This window comes from Sinocyclocheilus anshuiensis, unplaced genomic scaffold (assembly GCF_001515605.1).
Source record: "Sinocyclocheilus anshuiensis isolate Anshui unplaced genomic scaffold, SAMN03320099.WGS_v1.1 scaffold375, whole genome shotgun sequence".
NCBI classification, from domain to species: Eukaryota; Metazoa; Chordata; class Actinopteri; order Cypriniformes; family Cyprinidae; genus Sinocyclocheilus; species Sinocyclocheilus anshuiensis.
In genome coordinates this window covers 384,038-407,367 of record NW_015549594.1, presented here as the reverse complement: position 1 = coordinate 407,367, position 23,330 = coordinate 384,038, and the positions used below count along the sequence as shown (strand labels likewise).

At 35.5% G+C, this 23,330-nt stretch overlaps 1 protein-coding gene across 3 annotated transcripts in view; it reads right to left on the bottom strand.

Annotated features, from left to right (window-relative positions):
• astn1 (astrotactin 1) overlaps positions 1-23,330 on the bottom strand; it is a 267,140-nt gene that overhangs the window by 75,313 nt on the left and 168,497 nt on the right. For all 3 annotated transcript variants that reach the window (XM_016446854.1, XM_016446855.1, XM_016446856.1), the window contains 2 exons: positions 18,625-18,729; positions 15,751-15,939 (listed from right to left, as the gene is read on the bottom strand). In XM_016446854.1, coding sequence (XP_016302340.1) covers positions 15,751-15,939; positions 18,625-18,729 — 294 coding nt within the window. The remainder of the gene's footprint in view (positions 1-15,750; positions 15,940-18,624; positions 18,730-23,330) is intronic.

Genomic DNA, 23,330 nt, shown 5'->3' with positions numbered 1-23,330 from the left:
ATATATATTAGTGAAAAACTTCAATTTCAATCTGTTCCTCGGATAAAGCTAGTATATGTTTTCAGAAGACGTAAAATGGCCTTATGAATTATTTAGCTTTTTATCATTTTTGAAGCTTCTGGTAACAATCCACTTTCACTGTATGGAAAACAGCAGCATAAACATTCAGGTAAGGATCTTCTCTCCTCCAAATATGCAAGTCATACAGGTTTGCAACAACATGATGGTGAGTAAATGATGAACTTTTCATTTTCTGTGAACTATCCCATCAAGCAAACTAAATACACATCACATCTTTCAAATACCAGATTTGCAAGAACGCAATTTACATTTTTGCATAACACATAATTAGGTAATCAGCTGAGTCACAATGTCATCAAAGACCCCACGGCTTTTTGCAGCTGACAGCTATCTGTCAGAAAGCAGAGATTGGCAGTGAAAGTGATGGGTGTGCTCTATCACTAGATCTAATGAAATCAGCTGGCATCACCCTGAGCTCTGAAATATGACACCCACTCTCACCCGGCCATTAACACCAGCTGTGTGTTGGCTGGTACTGAAGCTGATCAATGCTTTGACACATGCACATCCCCCCCACACAAAAATGCTCACATGTATGCAAATGCAGGCTGTAGGACGGAAGCATGAAGTCAGTAGGGTGTTATGGACTAGTGCAACTGCATTTTAGAAATTCCAGGTATAATTATTATGCCATCCGAATGATTATTTAAGCATATTCTGACATAACAGAGGTTCTAAAAATGGGATGCTGGGACTGGACAGTGTCACCTGAAGCGCATTCGAACTGTCCCATTACTAAATGAGGCTGCAGTACCGACAATGAACAGAAGAGGGCAATTTAGCTGCATCTAAGCACAAAATGAAGGTGAAACAAAAAAAAAAAAAATCTTTCTTGATCTTTCATTTCTTCCACTTTTTTCCCCTCTTTTTCCTCAGCGACTACTGCTCACTGCCAGTTGCAGTCCTGTTTTTATTGCTCTGTATTAATTAGGCCATCCATTAGGTGGCTTAAGTCAGACACAAAGATATAAATCCCCTGGTTAATTTGGAAAGAAGAATCAGTGGCGCTCATTATGATTAAATTAGCAGAGATCTGCCGGGAGGCTGGACCTTTCTGACACGATTGTGATCATCAGCTCCAAACATCGAACATCAAACTTCCCTTTAACCTCTATTAGCATTCTGTACCTAATCTCCGATTTATCACTGGTTTCAAAGGTCTCCCTTGAAATAATCATCTATTTAATCATCATAATGATGCTATATCATTTACACAATAATTTTTTATACAGTGTTTCAAATCTTTTGCACTGTGAAAACACCGTATGCTATATTAAATCATATTTTGAACAGCTTGAATGTGTCTGACTGCATCCTAGCATTGATTAAACCACTCATGAACTTATATGGGGGCATATTTCATGGGACCACCAAGATGAGAATGCTGTTTACAGCTTGCACATTGTTCCTTGAGATGGCCTTATGTGAGCATTGCCGTTATGCCGTACAGCCATGCAAACCAATTACTGGAGCAAAGGACTCCCTTGAGTTGGCTGGCGATACCATTACAGATCCCCCACCATGTGTAACAGTTGGTAATTGTGGGCATCTTTTGGCTTCCTCTGCACATAAACCAGTCCAGATGTTGGAAAGCATGTGAAAGATGACCTATCAGACCATGTTACATTTTCCATTTGGGTCCAGGTTTGAGTCAGGTTATGCGATTTCACGATTTGGCCTCAGAGTCAAGAGGTTTCTGAATGGCAGCACTGCCATAAATTCTAGATCACAATGTAGTTTTTAAGACAAGGTCACAAAGTTGCTGATTGAATTTGTAGAAATTCGAAGGCTACAGTGACATTTAGCAGCTATCTGGTGTAGTGTCCTTCTGTTGAACTCAGCAAGAGTCATCTTGTAGCCACAGGTCTTGTTTCCTGATGCAATTTATATGTTTGGCATATGATGTAATTATTTTTGAGACTGTTCTCCTTAACTCTTTTGAACTTAAATGGTGCTGCTCGTCTCTGTTCTTTAAAGCTGCTGATTATCAATCAAGCCAATATGAGTCGCCTTTGCAGCTGCATTTGCGATAGTAAATAAGTTACTTCAAAACAATTTTTGTCTGTCTTTTTTTCTTTTTCTTTTTATGGGAAAGGACTTTAGGAAAACCTAAAGTTATAGTTTGACTACTTTCCCATCATAATAGAAATGCTGCTGTACTTACAAGAATTATGTTATGAAAGCCCATTTCCATGACACCGTGCATGATGTACATAGCCATATTTAAGATGATTTGTGATGAAATGTGAATATTATGACACAAGTCACAATGTCAAAAAAGTTGAAATTATGCCATAAAAAGTCAAAACTATGACAAAGATATACAACTGACATAAAAAGTGAAAAATTATCAAATTCAGGTGTGAAATTATGGCATAAAGACAAAATTCTGAGAAAAAAATATATATAGAAATGTGACTTTTCACATTGCCCCCCCCCCCCACACACACACACACATACACACACAATTATGAAATTATCATAATTTATTTGTTTAATCCCATAAATATGACTTGTCATAATTATGATTTGTCATATTTATGTTTTTTCATGTCATAATTTTGACTTAATATGTCATTTTTTGTCATAATTGACTTTTTAACAAGAATTTATATTTTATGTCAGCATTTCAACTTTATATGTATTACTTTTTATGTCATAAATATGAATCGGTTTTCACATATTTGACCTGTTATTGCAAAGAAAGTAAAACAATTAGATAAAAATAAAACAATCCAAAATCTCCGCAGAGATATAAACTCCTTGACAGGAAGAAAAAGTTTCTGAAATGTAGCAAGACAAAAGAAGAAAAAAAAGTAGTTTTTTAAAGCCATGTCTTTCATCAATTAGCAGAGTAGCAATGGATTAAATAAATTATTTGTTTTGTGCAATCTCTGGCTCTTTAATCTTACTTTTCAATACTGTCTTATTTCACACATTTTAAAGCATCTTTTTGCCTACAGGAGCAGAAGAATGCCAATGTAAATCCATTTTCACAGTGCAATGGTTGAACCGGTGAACTATGGATCAGTGTCAGCCAATCACAGCACTGGATTGTGTTGATAAGACACACTTCAAAGTACTAGTGGCCTTGATAAAAAGCCTCGCACACTTTGCTCATCACTCTTCATTTAGCACAGCAAATCAAGCATCCCGACATAAACATGCACAGGATCGCACACGCACACACACGCACACACACACACACGCACGCACGCACGCACGCACGCACGCACGCACACACACACACAAACAGCCTATTAATTTGCAAAGTCCATAATGCATGAGTATCTGTTTGAAAAATGGACACACTCACAACCGCACCACACCACACCACACACGGTAGATTTTTCTAGCTCAAAAACAGCAGTTAATATACTATGTAGAAACTATAAAAAGATGAATTTATTCCTCCTTTGCTTCAATATAGAAGAATGTTTTTCCACACCACACTGTGGTGTAGATGAATATTATAGCTTAAATTATTTGAAATCTAATTAAAATAAGTGCTGCCAGAATAAATAAATAATAATGAATAAATATGCCTTAAATACATTCACACAATTTCTGTATGCAAACAAAGGCAAGTAAAAACCAAACATGACTTACTGTACAGCCAATTACAATCTAAAATAAAACAATATGTTATTGCTGAAATGTCTACCTATTAAGCATAAAAATAAAATAATAAAATAAAATAAGTCACACTCAAAACAAGATTATGTATTTCTAAAGATTCTGTATTTGTGATGTCTGCGTCATCGATTCATGATGCCGAGTCATCCTAAAGTTCGGGGAATCTTGTTAAATCTCCATATTTCTTAAAAGTGTGATTTGGAGTGAAGCCCATATACCATCTGTGGTCTAACAGTCAAAACAAGACTGAAAATTTGTTCTGTGGCTCATTTGCTCATCTACATTAACTAGACTGAGAGAGAGGAGAAACTGGGTGATCATAAATTCAGCAATACATGAATTCAAAAGCCAAGGACAAATCTGTTCTTTGCACGTTTCGAGAGAGATCCAGAGGGCTCTAGGCGGTTTTGCTCCTCAGTTGAAGGACAATCTGAATTATCTCTGGCTAAAGGTTAGGACCTCTAACTAATGCTCCTTCACCAAACCTCGGTCCACTTCTCTCTGCTCTTCAGGAGCACTAACAAGATCAACGGGGAAATAGGGGATGTCAAAAAAAATCCATGGCTTGGAATACAATTACCAAAGTTTTCTTTTGGGAACGACCTCCTCATTCAGAACTACTCTGATCTTTTCTTGTGGTTTAAATCTTATAAAATGTAATACCATCACTGGTCCACTGGTCTTTACGGATAAAAAAGGGATTTTTCATCAACTTTGTTTCTTAAAAAGGGCCAAAATGTTGACAAATATCACACAAAACAAGCATGAGTGGAGATTTAAGATGTTCAGATTCTTTAAGCCTGAAGCTAGTGATGATCTCATGGCTGAAATGCTTCTCCCTAAGGTCGATTAAGTCATCAGGAACGCGGCAGATTTATATTTAGCTGTAGTTTAGCTCTGTGCGCTCTCATTCCCAGATAAGGGCAATATCAAGATTGATCATTGACTGACACACAGAAAAAGGACTTACAATGTGTGTCTTGAAGCCTCAGGAGCTGAAGAACTGAGGAAAATATGCCTCTTTGTGGTTCTCATACGGGTCCACAGCTTCTGACATTCACTGATCTCTTTCTCTCCTCCTCTCATCATTTATCATTTCCTGTCCTTTCTCTCTTCTTCTCTCCATAAAAATGCTTTTTCATAACTTAGCTGAAAATGTGAAGCCAAAGTATTATATATGAATGTATCCGCAAACACACCTAAGAATTTATGGGTTTTTTGGGGTGCTGCAACAGTCAAGACTCGAACATGCATCACCTGTGCAAGCGCCATGGAGCATGTACACTAACCTAATACACAGGACATGACTACTATGATTATTCTGAGGTCGAAAATTTCCATTCTGCCAACCATATTCATGAAACATAAGCAGAACAAATTTCTATGTGAATCAGCTTCATGAATCACCGCTCATTAATCCATTCATACCTAAATAGTCGCATTCAGTTTAATGGAACAATTTACACACAAATGGTTTTATGCATGATGTACACAGAAATTTGTTCCGTTCTGTCTTTACGATGACCCAGCTCGCCTAATGTGAACTTGCTGTTGCAACGCATTGATATCAGCCTTACAATTTTGTATGAGAAGTCACAAATCTGAGACCACTACTGAACCCAACTGATTTCCGAATTGTAATATTCTGTAACCCCCAATGAAGATATTCAGTGAGAGAAGACATCTGCTTCCCTTTGATTTTAACTGTTTTACAGCAGAGCACCCAGAGCTCATTCATCAAGCTCCTGCACCACTGCAGGCATTGAGCTCCTGCCCTGCAGAGGTGCAGCTCCAGGGAGCTCTTCTATGGCAACTCAGGCCAAAAGAGCAGCTCTACACTCTTTCAATCTTTTAATCAGCTTGCTCTCTCTTTCTCTCCCTCTCTGTGTATACAGTTCAGCCCATACCATCATATATATATATATATATACTGTATATATATACTGATACTATAACATTTTATTTAATAGTCTTGCAATGAAGATATTTGACAAAACTTATTCCACAGTACTAATCACAAAAGAAACAAAACAAAAAAATACAATGATTTATAATATAACTAATGGATAATAGACCAATGGTCAAATGTTCGGAATAATAAAGGGATTTTTTATTTTTTTGAATGTTTTTAAAAAAGTATCTCATGCTTACCAAGGCTGCTTTTATTAGTACAAAAATACAGTATAATACATCAGTATAATAAATGTAATTTAAAATAATTACCTGTAAGAAATAAATGTAATTTATTTCTCTGATGGCAAAGCTAAGTTTCCATCAGCCATTTTTTCAGTCTTTCATGTCACATGATTTTTTTTTAGAAATCATTCTAACATGCTGATTTGCTGCTCAGTTATTATTAATTATTATCGGTGCTAAATTGATTATAATGGTTCTTATTATTAATGTTGAAAACACTTTTGGTGCTTTATATTGAAAAAGATTCTTTATGCAAATATTTACACAATATTATAGCATTGGTGAACATAGCATTGGTGAGACTTCTTTCAAAAACATTAAAAAGGTATTTCTTCCTTTTGACCGGTAGTGTATATCCATATATTATATAATACCAAACATTGTTTTCTCTTCCTTGCACACATCTCACCCACTGTGAAACACATCCTCAGGCAGTGGGTAAGAATCTCTTTCTTACCCAGGTTTCCTGATCCCTTTCTCCCCTCTCTCAATCCTACACCCTCAGGCACTAGTGCCCACTGCAGTGGTGGGTCGTGCTCGGCCGTTACCCTCCCACCTCGCTGTCATACAGGGCATGTAATGGGAGAAGGATGAGAGTGAGAGAAAAAAGAGAGGATGAGAGTGAGAGAAAGTAAGAGAGAGATCATGTTGGGTTGCAGATTTTGCAAGAAAGAGCATACAGTACGAGTTGTGTAGGAGATGGAGGTGGGAGCATGGCTGTCAGAAAAACTATTCTTGTGTCTTTTTGTGCCCTGTTTTCAGCACAGCTTGTCTGTAAAATCTATATTTCATCTCTTGAATTCAGAATTTTATGATGTTGAGTTGGTCCTGCTATCAATAATGTATTGATCATCAAGTCATATCTTATACGCTTAGTATTGCTGATCCCCAAAAAGCCATTTTACAGGTATATCTCAGTGAATCTTACAAGAGTATTGGAGGAGACACTGCAATAAAGTTTAAATACTTATTCGACATAAACGTTTGGAGAAAATCAATCTGATCTGTAAACTGTACTCTCTGTTTTTTTTTGTTTTTTTTTAATTTTCAAAACAAAAGATGCATTAAAAACGTACAAATTAATTTCTCAATGGCTCTTTTAATCTGCTCTTGTGCGGTGCTGCAGTCAGGGTGTACATTCACTGATAAACAAACAAATAGCCTCAGTTCATTCTTCTCTTGTGGACACTATAAAGTATACAGCAGTGCTTGTATCAGTCGAGTGCACATTATAACAGAAGATCTAATTCAAAAGAGAGGGAGTCCTAATCTAAAAGACTTACTGTTTATTAAAAATGACATTTAGAACTGGATAAATGCTCCATTTGCTGGTATGATGCACAGATTTCAATTTGCCTCTTCAAATTCAAAGCGAAATGAATGCTAACCTTACACACAAAAACTCTTCCTCACACAAGGGGGAAAGAAAAAATAGATATATTTTCAACTCTCAAAAGTTATATATAATAAAATTATAATAAAACACAATAATAAAAACTCATAGAAGTAACACATTTCATAAAAGTTTGAAAAACAGTGACATTCCCATCTGAATTTGTGTTTCATATGTTTTTTTTTGTTTTTTTTTGCTGAGGCATCATTCCAACATTTTCATGTCTTTCAGCCAGTCTGTGAATATTCATAAGCTGTGTGGTCGACGTTTCCCCCCAAACATTCAAAAATGATTAGGTGGCACACTTCAGCTCCGGAAAGGTTTGTGCTATTTGGGGCAAGGGTACAAATGGTTTACCAGCCGAGTCTCCAGAGAGCTCATTACCCATACCCAAAGAGCAGGACATTTAGCTGAGTCACAGGGGGCTATTAAAACCATGCCCTGCATCTGTTCTCCACCTCACAGCAGTCCACAAACACCTGCCCAGCAACTGCATTCACCTGCTTTCTCAGAAACGCTGACATGGACTCAGGGGGTCATGATCACAAATCGCCACTAATTTATGGCACCCAAATGTAAATGTCATTGAATGACATGAAATGAAAAAAAAAAAAGAAATGCTTCAAAAACCAATTCATATTTAAAAAAAAAGCTGTTCACACTGCTACATTTAATGCTGTGATAGTGTCCGTGGCCATGTCAGAGGCTAGCAAAATGAAGAATAATGGGAGTTTTCAGGTAGGCAGGAAAACTGATTTAAAGTCATCCGTCAGAAGAGCTAACGTTCTTGTGAACTGCAAGGTGATGTCCTTGGAAAGAAGGCAAAGTGGCCATTTCGACCAAGGGAGACCATGGTGTTGGAGTTATTAGGCTGAAACCGCAGCGAGGGGAGTGCTATTATTTATCTGACTTTACCTAAGATACAAAAACTACCAATGTGAAGACGGATGGCTTGGAATGGCTGTTTCAACAAAACTGTAAGCATTTAAAAAGTTATTCAATTTATATTTGAATGCTTTGGGCTACTTGGAAATTCGAGAAAAGCCTAAGGTGGCGTAGAATTGGGTTCCATGCAGCGTATCTTCATCAGGCACTCATTAACATACACATATTATTTTACCTTTTACCACTTTTCAAAGAAAATGCTTTGAAGTACAGACAACACTGGACCCCATTTTTCAAAATATCTTCTTTAGTGTTCCAAAGGAAAAATAAACAAATACTGGTTGGGAACACATGTGAAGGTGAATAAATAATGACAACTTTTATTTTTGGACGAACCGTCCCTTTTAAGGGACTGTGTGTATATACAGAGGCTTCCTGTCACTTTTATATATACTGCCTCAAAGTTCTGTGATTTGTGTTTTTAAAGTACTTTGGGTAACACTTTAGTATTTGGAACATTTCTCACTATTAACTAGTTGCTTATTAGCATGCCTATTATTAACATATTGGTTGTTTATTAGCACGCATAAAGCACATATACTGCATGACCATATTCTACATCCCTAATCCTACGCAATACCTACATTTAACAACTACCTTACTAACCATTAATAAGTAGCAAATTACTCGTTTATTGAGGCAAAAGTCATAGTTAATGGTTTGTTAATAACGAGAATTGAACCTCAAAATAAACTGTGATCTACTTTGTGTTCACAAGGACTTTTTATCATACAGATGAGATAGCGCGGGGATATCTTTGATCTTAAACACTTTACCTGAGTGTGGATGACAGAATGAATTATATTTTGAGGTTAAGTTACACTGAGAGCATTGACCGCACCTATAATTACCGGATGGGATAGATGGCAGAAAGTGAGTAGATTTGTTCTAAAGATAAATAGGCTCTTACAACAAGGTCATGAACATTAAGAGGGTGTTTGAAAAGAATTCACTGAAGATATTATGAGGAAGAGATATTGAGTTGAAGATGTGCCAGTGATAAGGGTCAAATTATTTTCAATTTAGGAAAGATATTATATTATATTATATTATATTATATTATATTATATTATATTATAAAGTACATCAATCATCATTACTTACTTACTTGTATCAGGATGCTATCTGACCAAAGCACAAAAAAAGGCTTTAATTGTGACACGTCTACGGAAAATTTAGCTGGCTTCCAGTGTGTAAAGTTGAAAAACTTCTTCTAGTTTCTTATGATGGATGGGTTGGACATGTACAGTATTTGGTCTTTATTGCCAGTTTAACACTTGTAAACATGAAGTGCAGCTAATTGCCACTTGTCTTTTATATGACTGCCTAATTAGTGGTTAAACGTATTTAATAGAATGTTTGGATGTTAATGTGTATCTCATGAAGATCAAAATGTTGCAGAATAAATGTGAATATCATAAAAGCGTGCTTTTTTTTCTCCTGTAGGTACAAATCCCAAAATGGTTGATCCCTGAACAATCACCATTGTGGCCTTAAGCAAGGCACTTAACCTCAGCTTGCTCCAGTGTAATAATAAGTGTACTGTCCAAAGTTGCTTTGCATAAACTGCTAGCTAAATGAAAAATTAGAGGAACACTAATGCACAACTTATTCTCCCCTGCTGAAAAGACTAGCATATATTCCCATACTTGTCCAGGCTGATCTATGCTTGATAGTGCTGAGATGGTGAACAAAGTCAACCAAGTTAGTCTTGCTGGTTAAGATAGTTAAGAAGCTTTGTGGAGACACCAGCACATATATATATATATATATATATATATATATCGTAATTGTCTCTGCATATTACAAGAAATTGTAATGCATTTCTCAAATATTTCTACCCAAATTTAAATAAATAAATAAATATGTTTAATTTATATAGCGCCTTTCCTAGGCTCAAGGATGCTTTACAAGGTACACCAATACAACAAAAACTCATTACAAAGTAACAATTAAGTGGACATTTGCCCAATCCAGTCACAAATAATGCAGTTGCATATAACACAATTTAAGTAATAGAGACATAGAAAAGAATACAATGACTTGGACATTTGCCCAATCCAGTCACAAATAATGCAGTTTCATATAACACAAATTAAGTAATAAGGACATAGGAAAGAATACATATGGGACAAATACACAATGCTATTTAGTGATAGTGTTGATTAAACAAATATGTATTAAGCTTTGACTTAAATTCACTGAAAGTGGTAACTGTTCTGAGTGCCAAGGGGAGCGAGTTCCAAAGTTTGGGTGCCGTGACAGAAAAGGACCTGCCGCCCATTGAAGATAAGCAGAACCTAGGCACACAAAGAAGATCTGAACTAGAAGACCGAAGTGAGAGAGAAGGAATATATGAAGAGAGAAGGTCAGAAAGATAGGAGGGAGCAAGACCATTGAGTGCCTTATAGGTGAGCAGAAAAATTTTGTATTGCGCATACATTCTGCATGCACTAATGATTCCACATCTTTTCTACTGAGGAAAGGTTGCACAATTCGACATAGTTGGAAGAAAGCAGCTTTGGAGAGTTTGCTAATGTAGGCATCCAGGGTCAGTGATGGGTCTAGAATGATACCTAAACTTCTAACAGTAGCAGATGGAAAAATAGAAATAGCGTCAATATAAAAACTAGAAAAATTAGTTTTATTTTTTATTATAGACGGTGGACCAATTATTAAGATTTCTGTTTTACTCAAGTTCAAGCTAAGAAAATTAGAGTGTAGCCAGTTTTTTAAATCACTGACACATGAAGATAAGGAGGCCATCAAATGGGTAGAATCTGGCTGACAAGCAGTATATATCTGGATGTCATCAGCGTAACAGTGATAGTTAAAACCATGGCGACTAATTATTTGGCCAAGAGGCTGAATGTAGATGATGAATAATAATGGTCCGAGAACTGAACCCTGAGGAACACCCTGTTTGAGTGAGACAGTGAGAGATTTGGAATTGTGCAGTGAGATGTAGTATTGCCTATCTGTTAGATATGAGGAGAACCAGGATAATGCAGAGCCTGAGATGCCAAACTCTGCAAGGCGAGAGAATAATATCTTATGACAAACAGTATCGAAAGCTGAGCTGAGGTCAAGTAATAAAAGAATTGACAAACTGTCTAAGTCACCAGAGAGTAAAAGATCATTGACGACCTTTACTAGAGCAGTTTCCGTACTTTGCTGTAAGCGGAAACCAGACTGAAAAATATCAAAGAGATTGTTGTGGGCTAGAAATGACTGCAGCTAAGAGACAACAGCCTTTTCCATAATTTTTTATACAAATGGCAAGTTAGAAATTGGACGGTAGTTAGATAAATTTGCAGGATCCAAATTAGTTTTTCTGAGAATAGGGGTAACAGCAGCAGTCTTGAGTAAAATAGGAACAGTGGAAGAAATAAAAGACATGTTGATGAGGTGTAAGATAGGGTCCGAAATAACTGAGGTACAGTGTTTCAGGAGGAAAGCAGGTGCAGGGTCTAGTCGGTAGGAATTCGATTTCTGTATTAAATCGGTAATTAGAGGTAGATTTGTCAAGGTAAAAATAATGACTGGATAGACTGAGTTTGGGTAAGCTGAGTTTCTCAAATAGTCAGTTCCTCACCAAAGGTCTCACATAAAGCATCCAACTTTCTCTAAAAGTGGTGCAAGAATCATCCGATTCATGTTGGCTGATACTATGGTTTGGTGCCTGGATTAGTTTGTTTACCATGCTAAATAGTGCCTTAGGCCTATATTATTAGCTTTGTTAATGATGCTGGAGATATAAGAAGAGTGGGCTGCGTTCGAGGCAGTTTTATAGTACTTAATATAGTCAGAATAAACAAGAAAATAGACAGTTAGACCCGTTTTCCTGAAGATATATTCATGCTGTCTACATTTTGGAGAGGAGTGAGACATGGGACAACAGGCCTGGTCCTAATTGGAGCATACTCATCTAAGATGTTAGCAATAAGAGAATGGTACATATCATAAATCATAGATGGACAGGTAAAATTTAAAACTTCAAGAATAGCAGAGGAAGCAACAGAAGCAGAGAATGCATTGATATCAACAGCATTTACATGACAAAATGATATGGTTATCAGTGCATTTGGCTGGAAAGATTAATGTAAAGTCAAAAGTAATAAGCTTGTGGTCAGAGATAGGAATAGCCAGACCGTTGACAGAGATATTATTCAAACCAGATGTACAGACCAGATCAAATGTATGACCATGAGTGTGGGTGGGAAAATTTACATTCTGAATAAGATCAAAGCAGTCCAGTACAGTCATTATTTGAGTAGTATTAGAGCAGACAGTATCAACTTGGATGTTAAAGTCACCAAGTAGGATAACCTAGGACGACAAAGCACAGGTTAATGTTAGTAATTCACTGAGTTCTGAGAAGAATATATAAATCAGAAATTGAGTTCTGAGAGGAAATAGATAAATAAATAAAGTGCTGTCAATCAATTAAAAAAATAACAAATTAATTACACATTTTTCTGTAATTATTCATGATTAATCACACCTAACATTAAAATTTGTAATCATAAATCTATTTTTACACTGATATGGAAGCCCGTTTCCGCCACTGAATAAAAAATAAAAAAATAAAAAAATAAAAAGGTAATTGCAACTTTTATCTCACAATTCTGTCTTTTTTTTTCACAATTGCGAGTTTACATCTCACAATTCTGACTTTTTTCTCAGAACTGCCTGACACAAACTCGCAATTCTTACTTTTTTTCTCAGAATTGTGAGATATAAACTCGCAATTGTGAGAAATGAAGTCAGAATCGCCAGATATAAAATGGAAATTCTAACTTTTTTCTCAGAATTGCATGACAAAAACTCGCAATTGCAAGTTATAAAGTCAGAATTGCGAGATGTAAACTCGCAATTCTGAGAAATTAAGTCAGAACTGTGTGATATAAACTCGCAATTGTAAGTAAAGTCATAATTGTGAGATATAAATTTGCATTTCTGAGAACATATCAGTCTTTTTTTCTACTCAGAACTGGACTTTATAACTCACAATTGCGAGTTTAAATCTCACAATTCTGAGAAAAAAGTCAGAATTGTGAGATAAAAATTCACAATTGTGAGAAAAAAGTTTATATCTCGCAATTCTGACTATTTTTAGCAATTGCGAGATTATATCCCCTAATTCTGACTTTATATCTCACAATTCTGACTCACAATTCTGAGAAAAAAAGTCAGAATTGAGAGTTTGTATCAGGCAATTCTGAGGAAAAAAGTCACAAACTCGCAATTGTGAGGAAAAAAGTCAGAATTGTGAGATAAAAAGTGGCAATTACCTTTTTAATGTTTTATTCAGTGGAGGAAATGGGCTTCCATACACTGAATCTCCAAATTAAATGTAAAAATTACATAATGATGGTATATTTGAAAGTTTTTTTTATGGTATCTTATATACTATGTACTATGAATGAAGGCAAGTATCACAAATACCAATATTAAGGCTTCTGTTAAATGGATTATTTTTTTCAAATCAATTTCTGAGAATAAAATAAAGACGTCTATTCATTCAACATTACAATAAAATTTGTGCCATCATTTTAAACATTTAATAGGGTTACAGTTTTACAAAACATTGAAAAAATAACTTTTCATTTAAATGAACCAAAAACAATCTTCACATAAATCCATTATAATAAATGTCACATTTAGCTGTGCCTTTAATATAGTGTGTTGTTACAAAACAGTAAAAAAAAAAAAAAAAAAATATATATATATATATATATATATATATATATACATAAAACCAAAAACATATTTTGGTTCAGCAAAATACCCTTCAGCAAGGGAAAATACAGTTGCTGTGTTAATTGCATTAATTATTTTCAATGCATTAAACAAAAAATATTAATCTCAGAAATAAACACGTTATTTTTGACGGCCCTAAAATAAACAAACAATCAAACAACCTATTTAATGAATGTGTATTGCAAATCTCATATAATTTGTTCTTGGAATAATCTATTTAAAAACCTCTTCTTCTGAGTGATCGTTTGACCTGACAAATTTGATCACATATGTTGGTCTTTTCAAGAAAGATCATTACTGCTGTCACTTGGCCTTTAACACGAAATGCTTTTAGCAGAACATGGAGTACTCACAGGCACCTCAGATATAGATTTTCTAACCCCAACAAAAGACACTTGCACAAATGACACACAAATGAGTGTTTGATTATCAAACTGCAGAGCACCCACAGCTTTCATTTTGCTCTCATTTGCCTTGTTCTCATCTCTTTCACCTTAAGTTTTCATTGAAAATAGAAGAGTACAGACTGAGGCCTCTATGCCTTGTCGGATGACCTTGGTGCCTATTTCCCGAAGAAATGTCTGTGTGGATCACAATGCACTTTTTCATGTTCACAGCGCTGCTATTTCATGAATGCCCAAAGCATTGTCGATAAACTAGCCATAAGCATAGAAAGAAACCGAACCATCCTTGGCTGAGTCACTCTATAGACCGTCTAGCTGATCTCTAGTGATTCTTCGTCTGTTAGCGTCACACTTTTGTTGTCTTTCCAAATAAGTTCCGTCCTAACTGACCTTGTACATATATATGGGCTCAGCTGAGTGGAGCTGAAGCATAAACACTAGGTGAGCCTGCCCAGGGGCCTCCTGAGTACGGAGCAGCGCTGGCCTGCATTCAGCTTTAGTCAGTCAGCCAGCCTTCTCACATCTGCCCTTGCCCCCTTTTATTGGCTGAACAGATGTGACCAACCTCCCAAGGGCTGTGTTGAGTTTTACTTCCTCAGCTCCTGTCCACATCCTCTCCAAAATGGACGTTACATTACGACAAAACCAAACTTTGGGTGCACCGGGCCAAACTCCTACAGTATGTGCAGAGAATAGTTTATTGTCAACTATTGTCTAGACAACTAGACAATAGTTTATTTTTTTAAATTGTTATTATTATTTATTTAGCCATGTATAAATATTAAATTATTTACCTTTGCAGAATTTATGGACAGGCAAAATATTTTTGCTCTGTTTATCTCCTCATAAAATTGAATGGTTTATCTCCTCATAAAATAAAATGGTGCATCACAAAGAATAAAAACATTAGTTCTAATTTACTAACTATGGGTAAAACCAATGCGTTCATGCAGAAAACATGATTTATCAATAAGGTAACACATTTGTTCTATATTTAGGATAATATTTAAAACTCAAATAATAATTAAATATATTTAAAAATAAATATTGTCGAGTCACTTTTTTATTTCTATTACTACTACAACAACTACTACTACTACTACTATGAAATAAACAAGCAACCGTTACAGAAGTCAAATTATTATTAATATTATAATTATAAATAAAATATGTAATTTTAAAATAAGTCTTACTATTTACAAAACAAACAAACAAACATACATCTGTGCAAAGTATGCAACTTGTATGCACTTATTAGTGAATGAGATCCAATATATTATGATCTAAAGCAGCAAATTAAATCTTTTAAATTAATATATATTTATAGCTTACCTTTGCTGATATCCTGGTACTCCAACCACAGCTGGCGCTGAACTTGCTTGTTGGGATACCATATGGTACAGGATTCCTCAAAGCCATACACTGCCTCCTGGATAAAATGGTTGCCAAACTCTTTTAAAATGGACACAAAATCACTGCGCAGAGTGGCCCCATCCAGTGAATGAATTGCTGAACTGAAGGCTGAAGAAAGGTAAAAGAATGAGTCATTTAGTTGTGTGAGAGATCACATCAAACTTTACATTCCATTCCATTTCACTTCAATCTTTAAATTCATCTTAATTAAAAGCAGAAGCTGCACTATAGATCAAAGAAAAAAGAAAAATTCAAACTATGTTTAGCTGTGAAAATTGCAAAGCTTTATTATTGCATGCTTATTTTCAGTGCAGCTACAATACGTGTGAATGGTTCAAAGATTTATTGTCAAAGCTTTATTACTGGCTTTATTGTCCATTTTCAATAAAGTTACACATACTGCAGTGCACATGACAAAACAAAGAATGTGGGACGAGAAAGAGTGAAAACATGATCTGTCAGTGTGTGAAATGTTATCTGGGGAAACAAGGGAAAGATAAACAACAAGGCATTGCAGAGGTATTGAGTGCTTTTGTGTAGGCTGATGTCTGACCTTTTAAAAACTTGTATTGTTATTGCTTTTTTTTTTCAACACAGAATATCCATCAAAAAATTTAATGTAAGGTTTTAGTCACAGAATTTACATTTCCCTGCAGTACTTTAGAATATAAAGTACTTGTTTGCATGTACTTTTGCAAAAGTACTGAAGACCTCTGAAACTTTTATCAGACAGTAGAACTCAACTGGTTTGCATGTTAACAAACCGTTGTTCGTTTAATAAAAACGTTTCATGTGGGTATTCACAGAATTCACAGAGGAACAGTCCCATATTTCAACACAATGGGCCTCATTCATGAAACACGAGCAGAACAAATTTTTGTGTAAATCGTTCGTAAAGCCGTTCTGACGTAAACATTCAAATTCATGAAAATGTTCGTATTTTCAAAATGTTAGTTGGTAGGAAAGAAATTTACACCTGCTCCCTACCACGTGTAAATGGTGCGTAAAATGTTCTGTATTCATTTAGGCAAACTGATGACACTGAATTTGATGCACTGCCATTCTAATATTTTACAAGGTCGTTGGGCCGGAATTTTTTATTTTTTTTTTGTAGCTGAGAGTTGATAAACTGTTTAGCTTTGGATAAAACGCAGCGCTTGTCACTGTCACTTTTTACCCAGCTGTCCAATCAATGGAGGAGGGGCGGGACAAATACTACACCGACCAATCATCCTACTTGTACAACAACTGAATAACAATAGAGAAGTTAATATTGCTGGTTACTGCATTTTTATATTCAGTAATATTCTTCAAAATGAGATACTAGTATACGTTACTGCCGTGGATATTTCAAATCAAAGCAACCAAAGCGTCTCAGCTGGAAAAACGCTGTGCCACCAAAGCGTTCTCCAGCGCCACCAGCTGGCCGTTTTAATTAGAGCATCTGACATTTTTTTCAGTTGGCTAAAAACGCTCTGGTGGACACACGTTATTGAATATTTATTGTTAGGCATATGGCCTATTAGTCTTTTTTGCATTTATGCAATATACTGGAGCCAAACCTGAGAAAGTAGACCAGAATATTCCACTGCGTTCCTGGACAAGCAATTTGCTAGCTGTAATTCATAGGCGGGGATTATGCTAATTGTGAATGAGCGTGCACGAGCGCCCTATTTACGAATGATTGGAATTCATTATGTTTAACTATCAAATCTGATGTGTACAAAGTGTTTGTGAATTCGGAGGTCCGTTTTATGCACACATTATTTAGAATTTACTCCTATATTTACGAATGTTTCAGGAATGAGGCCCAATGTTTTCATATCTTGCACAAACTAAATAAATAAATAAATAAAATAATAAAATTTTGCAATAATAATACATTTTCTATTATTCCACTTCCTCTCATGAACTTCATGCCCAGGTTTGCAAATTGACCTCAAGTTAGAAGATGCAAAAACATCAGGGGAAAAAGTGGTAAAAATCTGAATGGAAAATGTAAAAACTCAACTTCTCAGTCATATGAAAAAGGAATCCTTTAATGGTATTGGGACGAGAAAAGAGGGAACTGGTGCAAGCAATATGAGAGCAAGGAAATCAAATTTTAAAGGCCATTCAGGCCATTCATTAACATGGAGTATTTCTTATAGAACTGCACTTGGAATCTAACATCCTGTGTTCATTAAACAAATGAAGTGAAGTCACTCACAGTCCAAATACATGGCCAAAAAATAATTATAATAATACTCTGCCTCTTCGAATGCTGTCTTTTGTCTTGCTTGAAGCTGAAGTGTGTCATTTCTGCACCACTACCATCGCAGAATTGAAAAATAAAAGGTTCCCTGAATATTCCACTGCCATTGGTCGGCCAAACAGATAGGCCCGCCCCCAAACTCACACCATTGGTTGAGTCAATGTTGCTGAGTCAGAATGCAGAGTACTGTTTTGATAGCACCACAGTGTTTACAAATAAATCAACCTACAGATGGCTTACTTATAGTTGTCTCTGAATATTAAGCTGGGATAGTACAAAAAGGTATAAACTTCATCTTTAAATTCCCCGGTTTTAAACACATGCCATCTGGGATCAATAGAGCACTGAGAACCACCATTTTTGCTTCACTACCCACCCAGCACAACTGATCTGTCACAGTGAGGGCTCCTCAGTGAGATCACTCCAGTCTGTCAGACCAAAAAAAAAAAAGGTACAGCTGGCCTGAAACATCTTCCTAATTAACTGAATGTATTGTACACTTGGTCATGCATGTAAATGGAAGAGTGAGGGTGTTTTACCTTGGGAGAGGGTCCACTGATTGAGCTTCACATGGTACATAATGGACCGCAGCTTCCAGTGCTGAACCAGTGGATAACCAGTAACCTCACTGTAGTTTACCATACCTAAAATACACAGAAGGTGAGAAACAGTCATGTTTGGGAGAGAAAAAAATGAAATGAATGAATGATATTGTTCAACAAATTCATGGATTGTTAAAATGTGAAATGTGACCCTGGACCACAAAACCAGTCATAAGTAGCACGGGAATATTTGTAGCAATAGCCAAAAATACATTGTATGGGTCAAAATTATCGATTTTTCTTTTATGCCAGAAATCATTAGGATATTAAGTCAAGATCGTGTTCCATGAAGATATTTTGTAAATGTCCTACCGTAAATATATCAAATAAATTTTTGATTAGTAATATGCATTGCTAAGAACTTCATTTGGACAGCTTTAAAGGCAATTTTCTCAATAATTGATTTTTTTGTGATTTTTTTGCTCCCTCAGATTCCAGATTTTCAAATAGTTGTATATCAGCTAAATATTGTCCTATCCTAACAAACCATACCTGAATGGAAAGCTTATTCATTCAGCTTTCAGATTATGTATTTCAATTTTATTTATTTTTTTAAATGACCCTTATGACTGGTTTTGTGGTTCATGGTCACAAATAATGTAGAAACAATTTTCACAAAAACATTGCTAGAAAATTTCATAATTAATTACAAAGAAATAGCAAGTAACAGAATTAGGTATGAAATATTTAAGAAAGACTGAAATAGTATTTTCTTGTAAAATGTACTCCATCAAGCTTTGTTTTATTTATACTTAAAAACAAATATTTTTAACAGTGTAGAAGAGATTGTCCCTCGTTCATCAATATGTTTGACCCATTTTCCTGGAAGAGAAAGATTGTCAATTTTATATTACTTCATTGCTTTACTTTCTCTGTACTTTTAAGAGTGTGTTAGCATACAGATAATCTCAAAGCTAACACACATGGACTAAAAACGAGCAAACTTTAATTATGATTACACTGGGTCTTTAAAAATAAATGTAAGTTTATGAAACTAACGGATTCTGCTTTGTGCTGTGTTGACAGCTGATGCAGAGTAAATGTGACTGTGAATCCCTTAATACACTGACAATCCCAGTATGAAATGATTTTTGAAATAGTGTTTGCTAATCCTAACCTTGCTCAATTGGGTACATTCTCTGCACTTCATGAGCGCATGACTGCATCGCTGCAAAGTGCACCCTGATCTGCTGTTGCTCGGAAATCACAGTATTTGGATTACACCGAATGAAATGAGGCACACAAAACAAACAGTTTTTCTGTCAGTTCTAAAATGAGTCCTGAAAATGAAAGCACTGACTTGAAACTAAAATAATAATACAGGATTTCCAATACATTTCTACACATTGAGAATAAATCACACTTGCTAATATTGGTGGATTATCTTAAAAGTACGAAAATGAAATTTGTTATGTCATACACTCGAAGTAGATTGGTCTCTCTAAGCGAGATCCCAATTCGTCGGTCATCCGACATGACGTCGAGAGTGACCGACTGAAAGGGAACAGTGTTTCCAAGAAAAATTCTTACCGTAGAGAATTACCATAATATTATTAATAGAAGACACAGAGTATCTCAGCAGATTTGTGTGAATGAAATCCATTGTGGCATTTTTCATTCATCTTCCCAACTCTCTTTAACATATGAGCCATCGCTTTTTTACCCGTGGTTACCCTGTGAGCTAAAATCTCACATATCGCCATATGTTGAGTGGGTGGTGTAATCAATCATCTCGTCTCCTACAGCAACTGTCAGCCGTGCTTTGCCATCTAGGGAATACACAGCCATGTTAACCTCACCTTAATATATAGCACATCTGGCTGATCGCACAAATTCAAAGCATATCCGGTCTGCAACATGCTGGCTGGGCATTAGAGCATATTGCTTTCTAAACTTGATCTGTCACGTCTTTAGAACTAAACCTATTCTGTTCCGTCTGTAAAAAAATTAATTCCTCTTGACATTATCATGGATTTGCTTCGCTGAATCATTTTAGACCAGCGCTAACATACCAATGATGGATTTGCAGAAATAATGAATTCATAATATCTGTAAGCTGTTGATAGGAGGAATCCCATTATAAACAGAGCACAGGTGCTAGAGACAAAAGCACTACATCATCAGCTCAAAGCCTTTTGTTTTAATGAGCGGGACATTCTTGGACTCTTAATGAGAAAGACAGACACAGAGTGTTTACAAGTACATGCTGATACGCTCAATAACTTGACAATGTGTAAGGTCATATAAACATCTTAAACTGTTCTTTTATCAAAGTCTTACATGGTTAAAGTAAACCCAACTGGCACACATTTTCACCTTTTTCATGAGTCAGGCATGGTTTAAAAAGAAATGTGAAATGTAAATGTAAAATAGTGAACTCAAAATGTAAAACCTCCCAAACTTTCCAGTCAAGGGGGAAAAAACAGGCTATCATGCTAATCTATTAGCATTGTGCTAATACTGTATGCCATCAGTTAGCTGGCTAAATTATATAACAAACCATATTATCCTGATGCCTTCAATATTTTCATTTTTTTTATTATTATTATTATTATTATTATTACTTTATTTACATTTAGTCATTTAAGTAGATAGAATAGAAAAAATAGAAAGCTAGTGTTTGTTTGCTTTTTTTTTATTTTTGCAGGATGTATTAACTTCAAAAATGGAAAAGTGCAAAAAGGAATAAAGACTTTTACATTGTTTAAGAAATAAAACATAAATAAATAATAAAAAATAAATCCCCAAAACAGTGAAAAGTTTGGAGTAATTCACATGGTTAATGCTTTTAAAGAAGACCCTTATGCTCACCAAGGCGATATTTATTTGATCAAAAACACAGTAAAACAGTAAAAGTTAATATTGTGAAATATTATTACAATTCTAAATAACTGTATTCTAATGTAATAATGTATATTTTAAAATATATTTTATTCCTGTGATGGCAAAGCAAAATTTTCAGCAGTCTTTACTCCAGTCTTCAGTGTTACATGATCCTTTTGAAATCATTGTAATACCCTGATTTGATGCTCAAAAAAAAACAACAAAAAAAAAATCTTATTATTGTCAATGTTGAAAACAGTTGTGTTGTATTTTTGTAGAAACTGTAATACACTAAAAATTTGGGGGTAAAATAATAATAATAATAATAATAATTAATTTAATTAATATTTTTATTCATTAAATTGATTAAAAGTGACAGTAAAGACAATTAATTTTATAAAGATTATATAACAATGATTTGAGCTATCAAGCTTATTTTTTTACAGTTAGTATTTTGTATTATATTGTAAATGTATTTTGTATATGTATACACACTTATTGACTCAGTAACACAGTTGAACAAAGAGCCCAATTCATTTGAAGCATAACACCTCCAAATCCATACGCTCCCGTGCTCTCTGGGGCAGACGGCTTTCTGACACAGAGCACAAATGTGATGAATAAGCTCCTAAATGCGCTGCTCTTGCACTATCCTCACCTTGTACATTTCCCACTTAAAACCATCTAAAAGAGAACCCGTGTGCCCCTGTAGAGTGCAGCAGTGTCAGAGCGGAGCGCGTCAGAGTTTGGATAAATAATAACAAGCGCAGAGCTCACAGCCCCTCTTTTCTTTTTACTCTGCTAAAACCCTCGGCTTCAGGGGGCCATGTCTCCTTTTTACCCCATGGGCGCCTTGCTCTCATTGTCTGACAGAATGATTAATATGACTGAACTTCACATCACAAACACAAGTTTAGAGGCTGGAGTCATCTTTGCCATTCTGCCGCGTGCCTTTGGGTGGTGGCATCATTAGCGGGGAATGATCATGCAGGCAGACAATCAAGGCCTACGCTACCATTTGAATATGAAAGTGAGCACACAAAACCAAGCCTTAAATAAACACACACCCGTATCTGTTTAGAAGGGCTGAACAAATGTACACAAACATATGCACACTGTCAGACATATATCAGTGACAAGACAAGAGAAATCGTAATATCAAATTGCACACACTCTACGCCCTGAACAGTGGGGCGACAGCCCATAACTCATGAAGGCGTGGGCAAATCTTACTGTTTAAAATCCCTTCGCTTGGAGATTCACAGTGACAACCACTGCTAGAAGACATCATATGGCTCATGAAACCCCATTAACAGCTGTACCCTGAGTTCACTCTTGGATGAGCGAAGGAACGGATGACTACAGGGGAAATGATTGAACACTGGGACATACCTCAAATTGCAACAGGCTTATCTAATAGAGAGCTAATGGTAAAGCTGTGAAGTCGACTCAAACTCAGCACACTGGTAAGAGTATAATGTAAAAAAAAAAAGCCTACAGATACCTTTAAAAAGTTTCATGTGGTAACATTAAAATGAAATGGTGTTAAGCGAAAACAATGGTAACTTATGGTAATTTATTTTAAGGACCAATTCTCACTATTAACTAGTTGCTTAACATGCATAGTACTAGTATATTGGCTGTTTATTAGTACTTATAAAGCACATATTAATGCCTTATTCTGCATGACCATATTCTATATCCCTTAATCCTACCCCGTACCTAAACTTAACATCTACCTTACAAAATATTAAAGGGAAAGTTCACCCAAAAACAATAATTCTGTCATTAATTACTCACCCTCGTGTCGTTCCAAATCC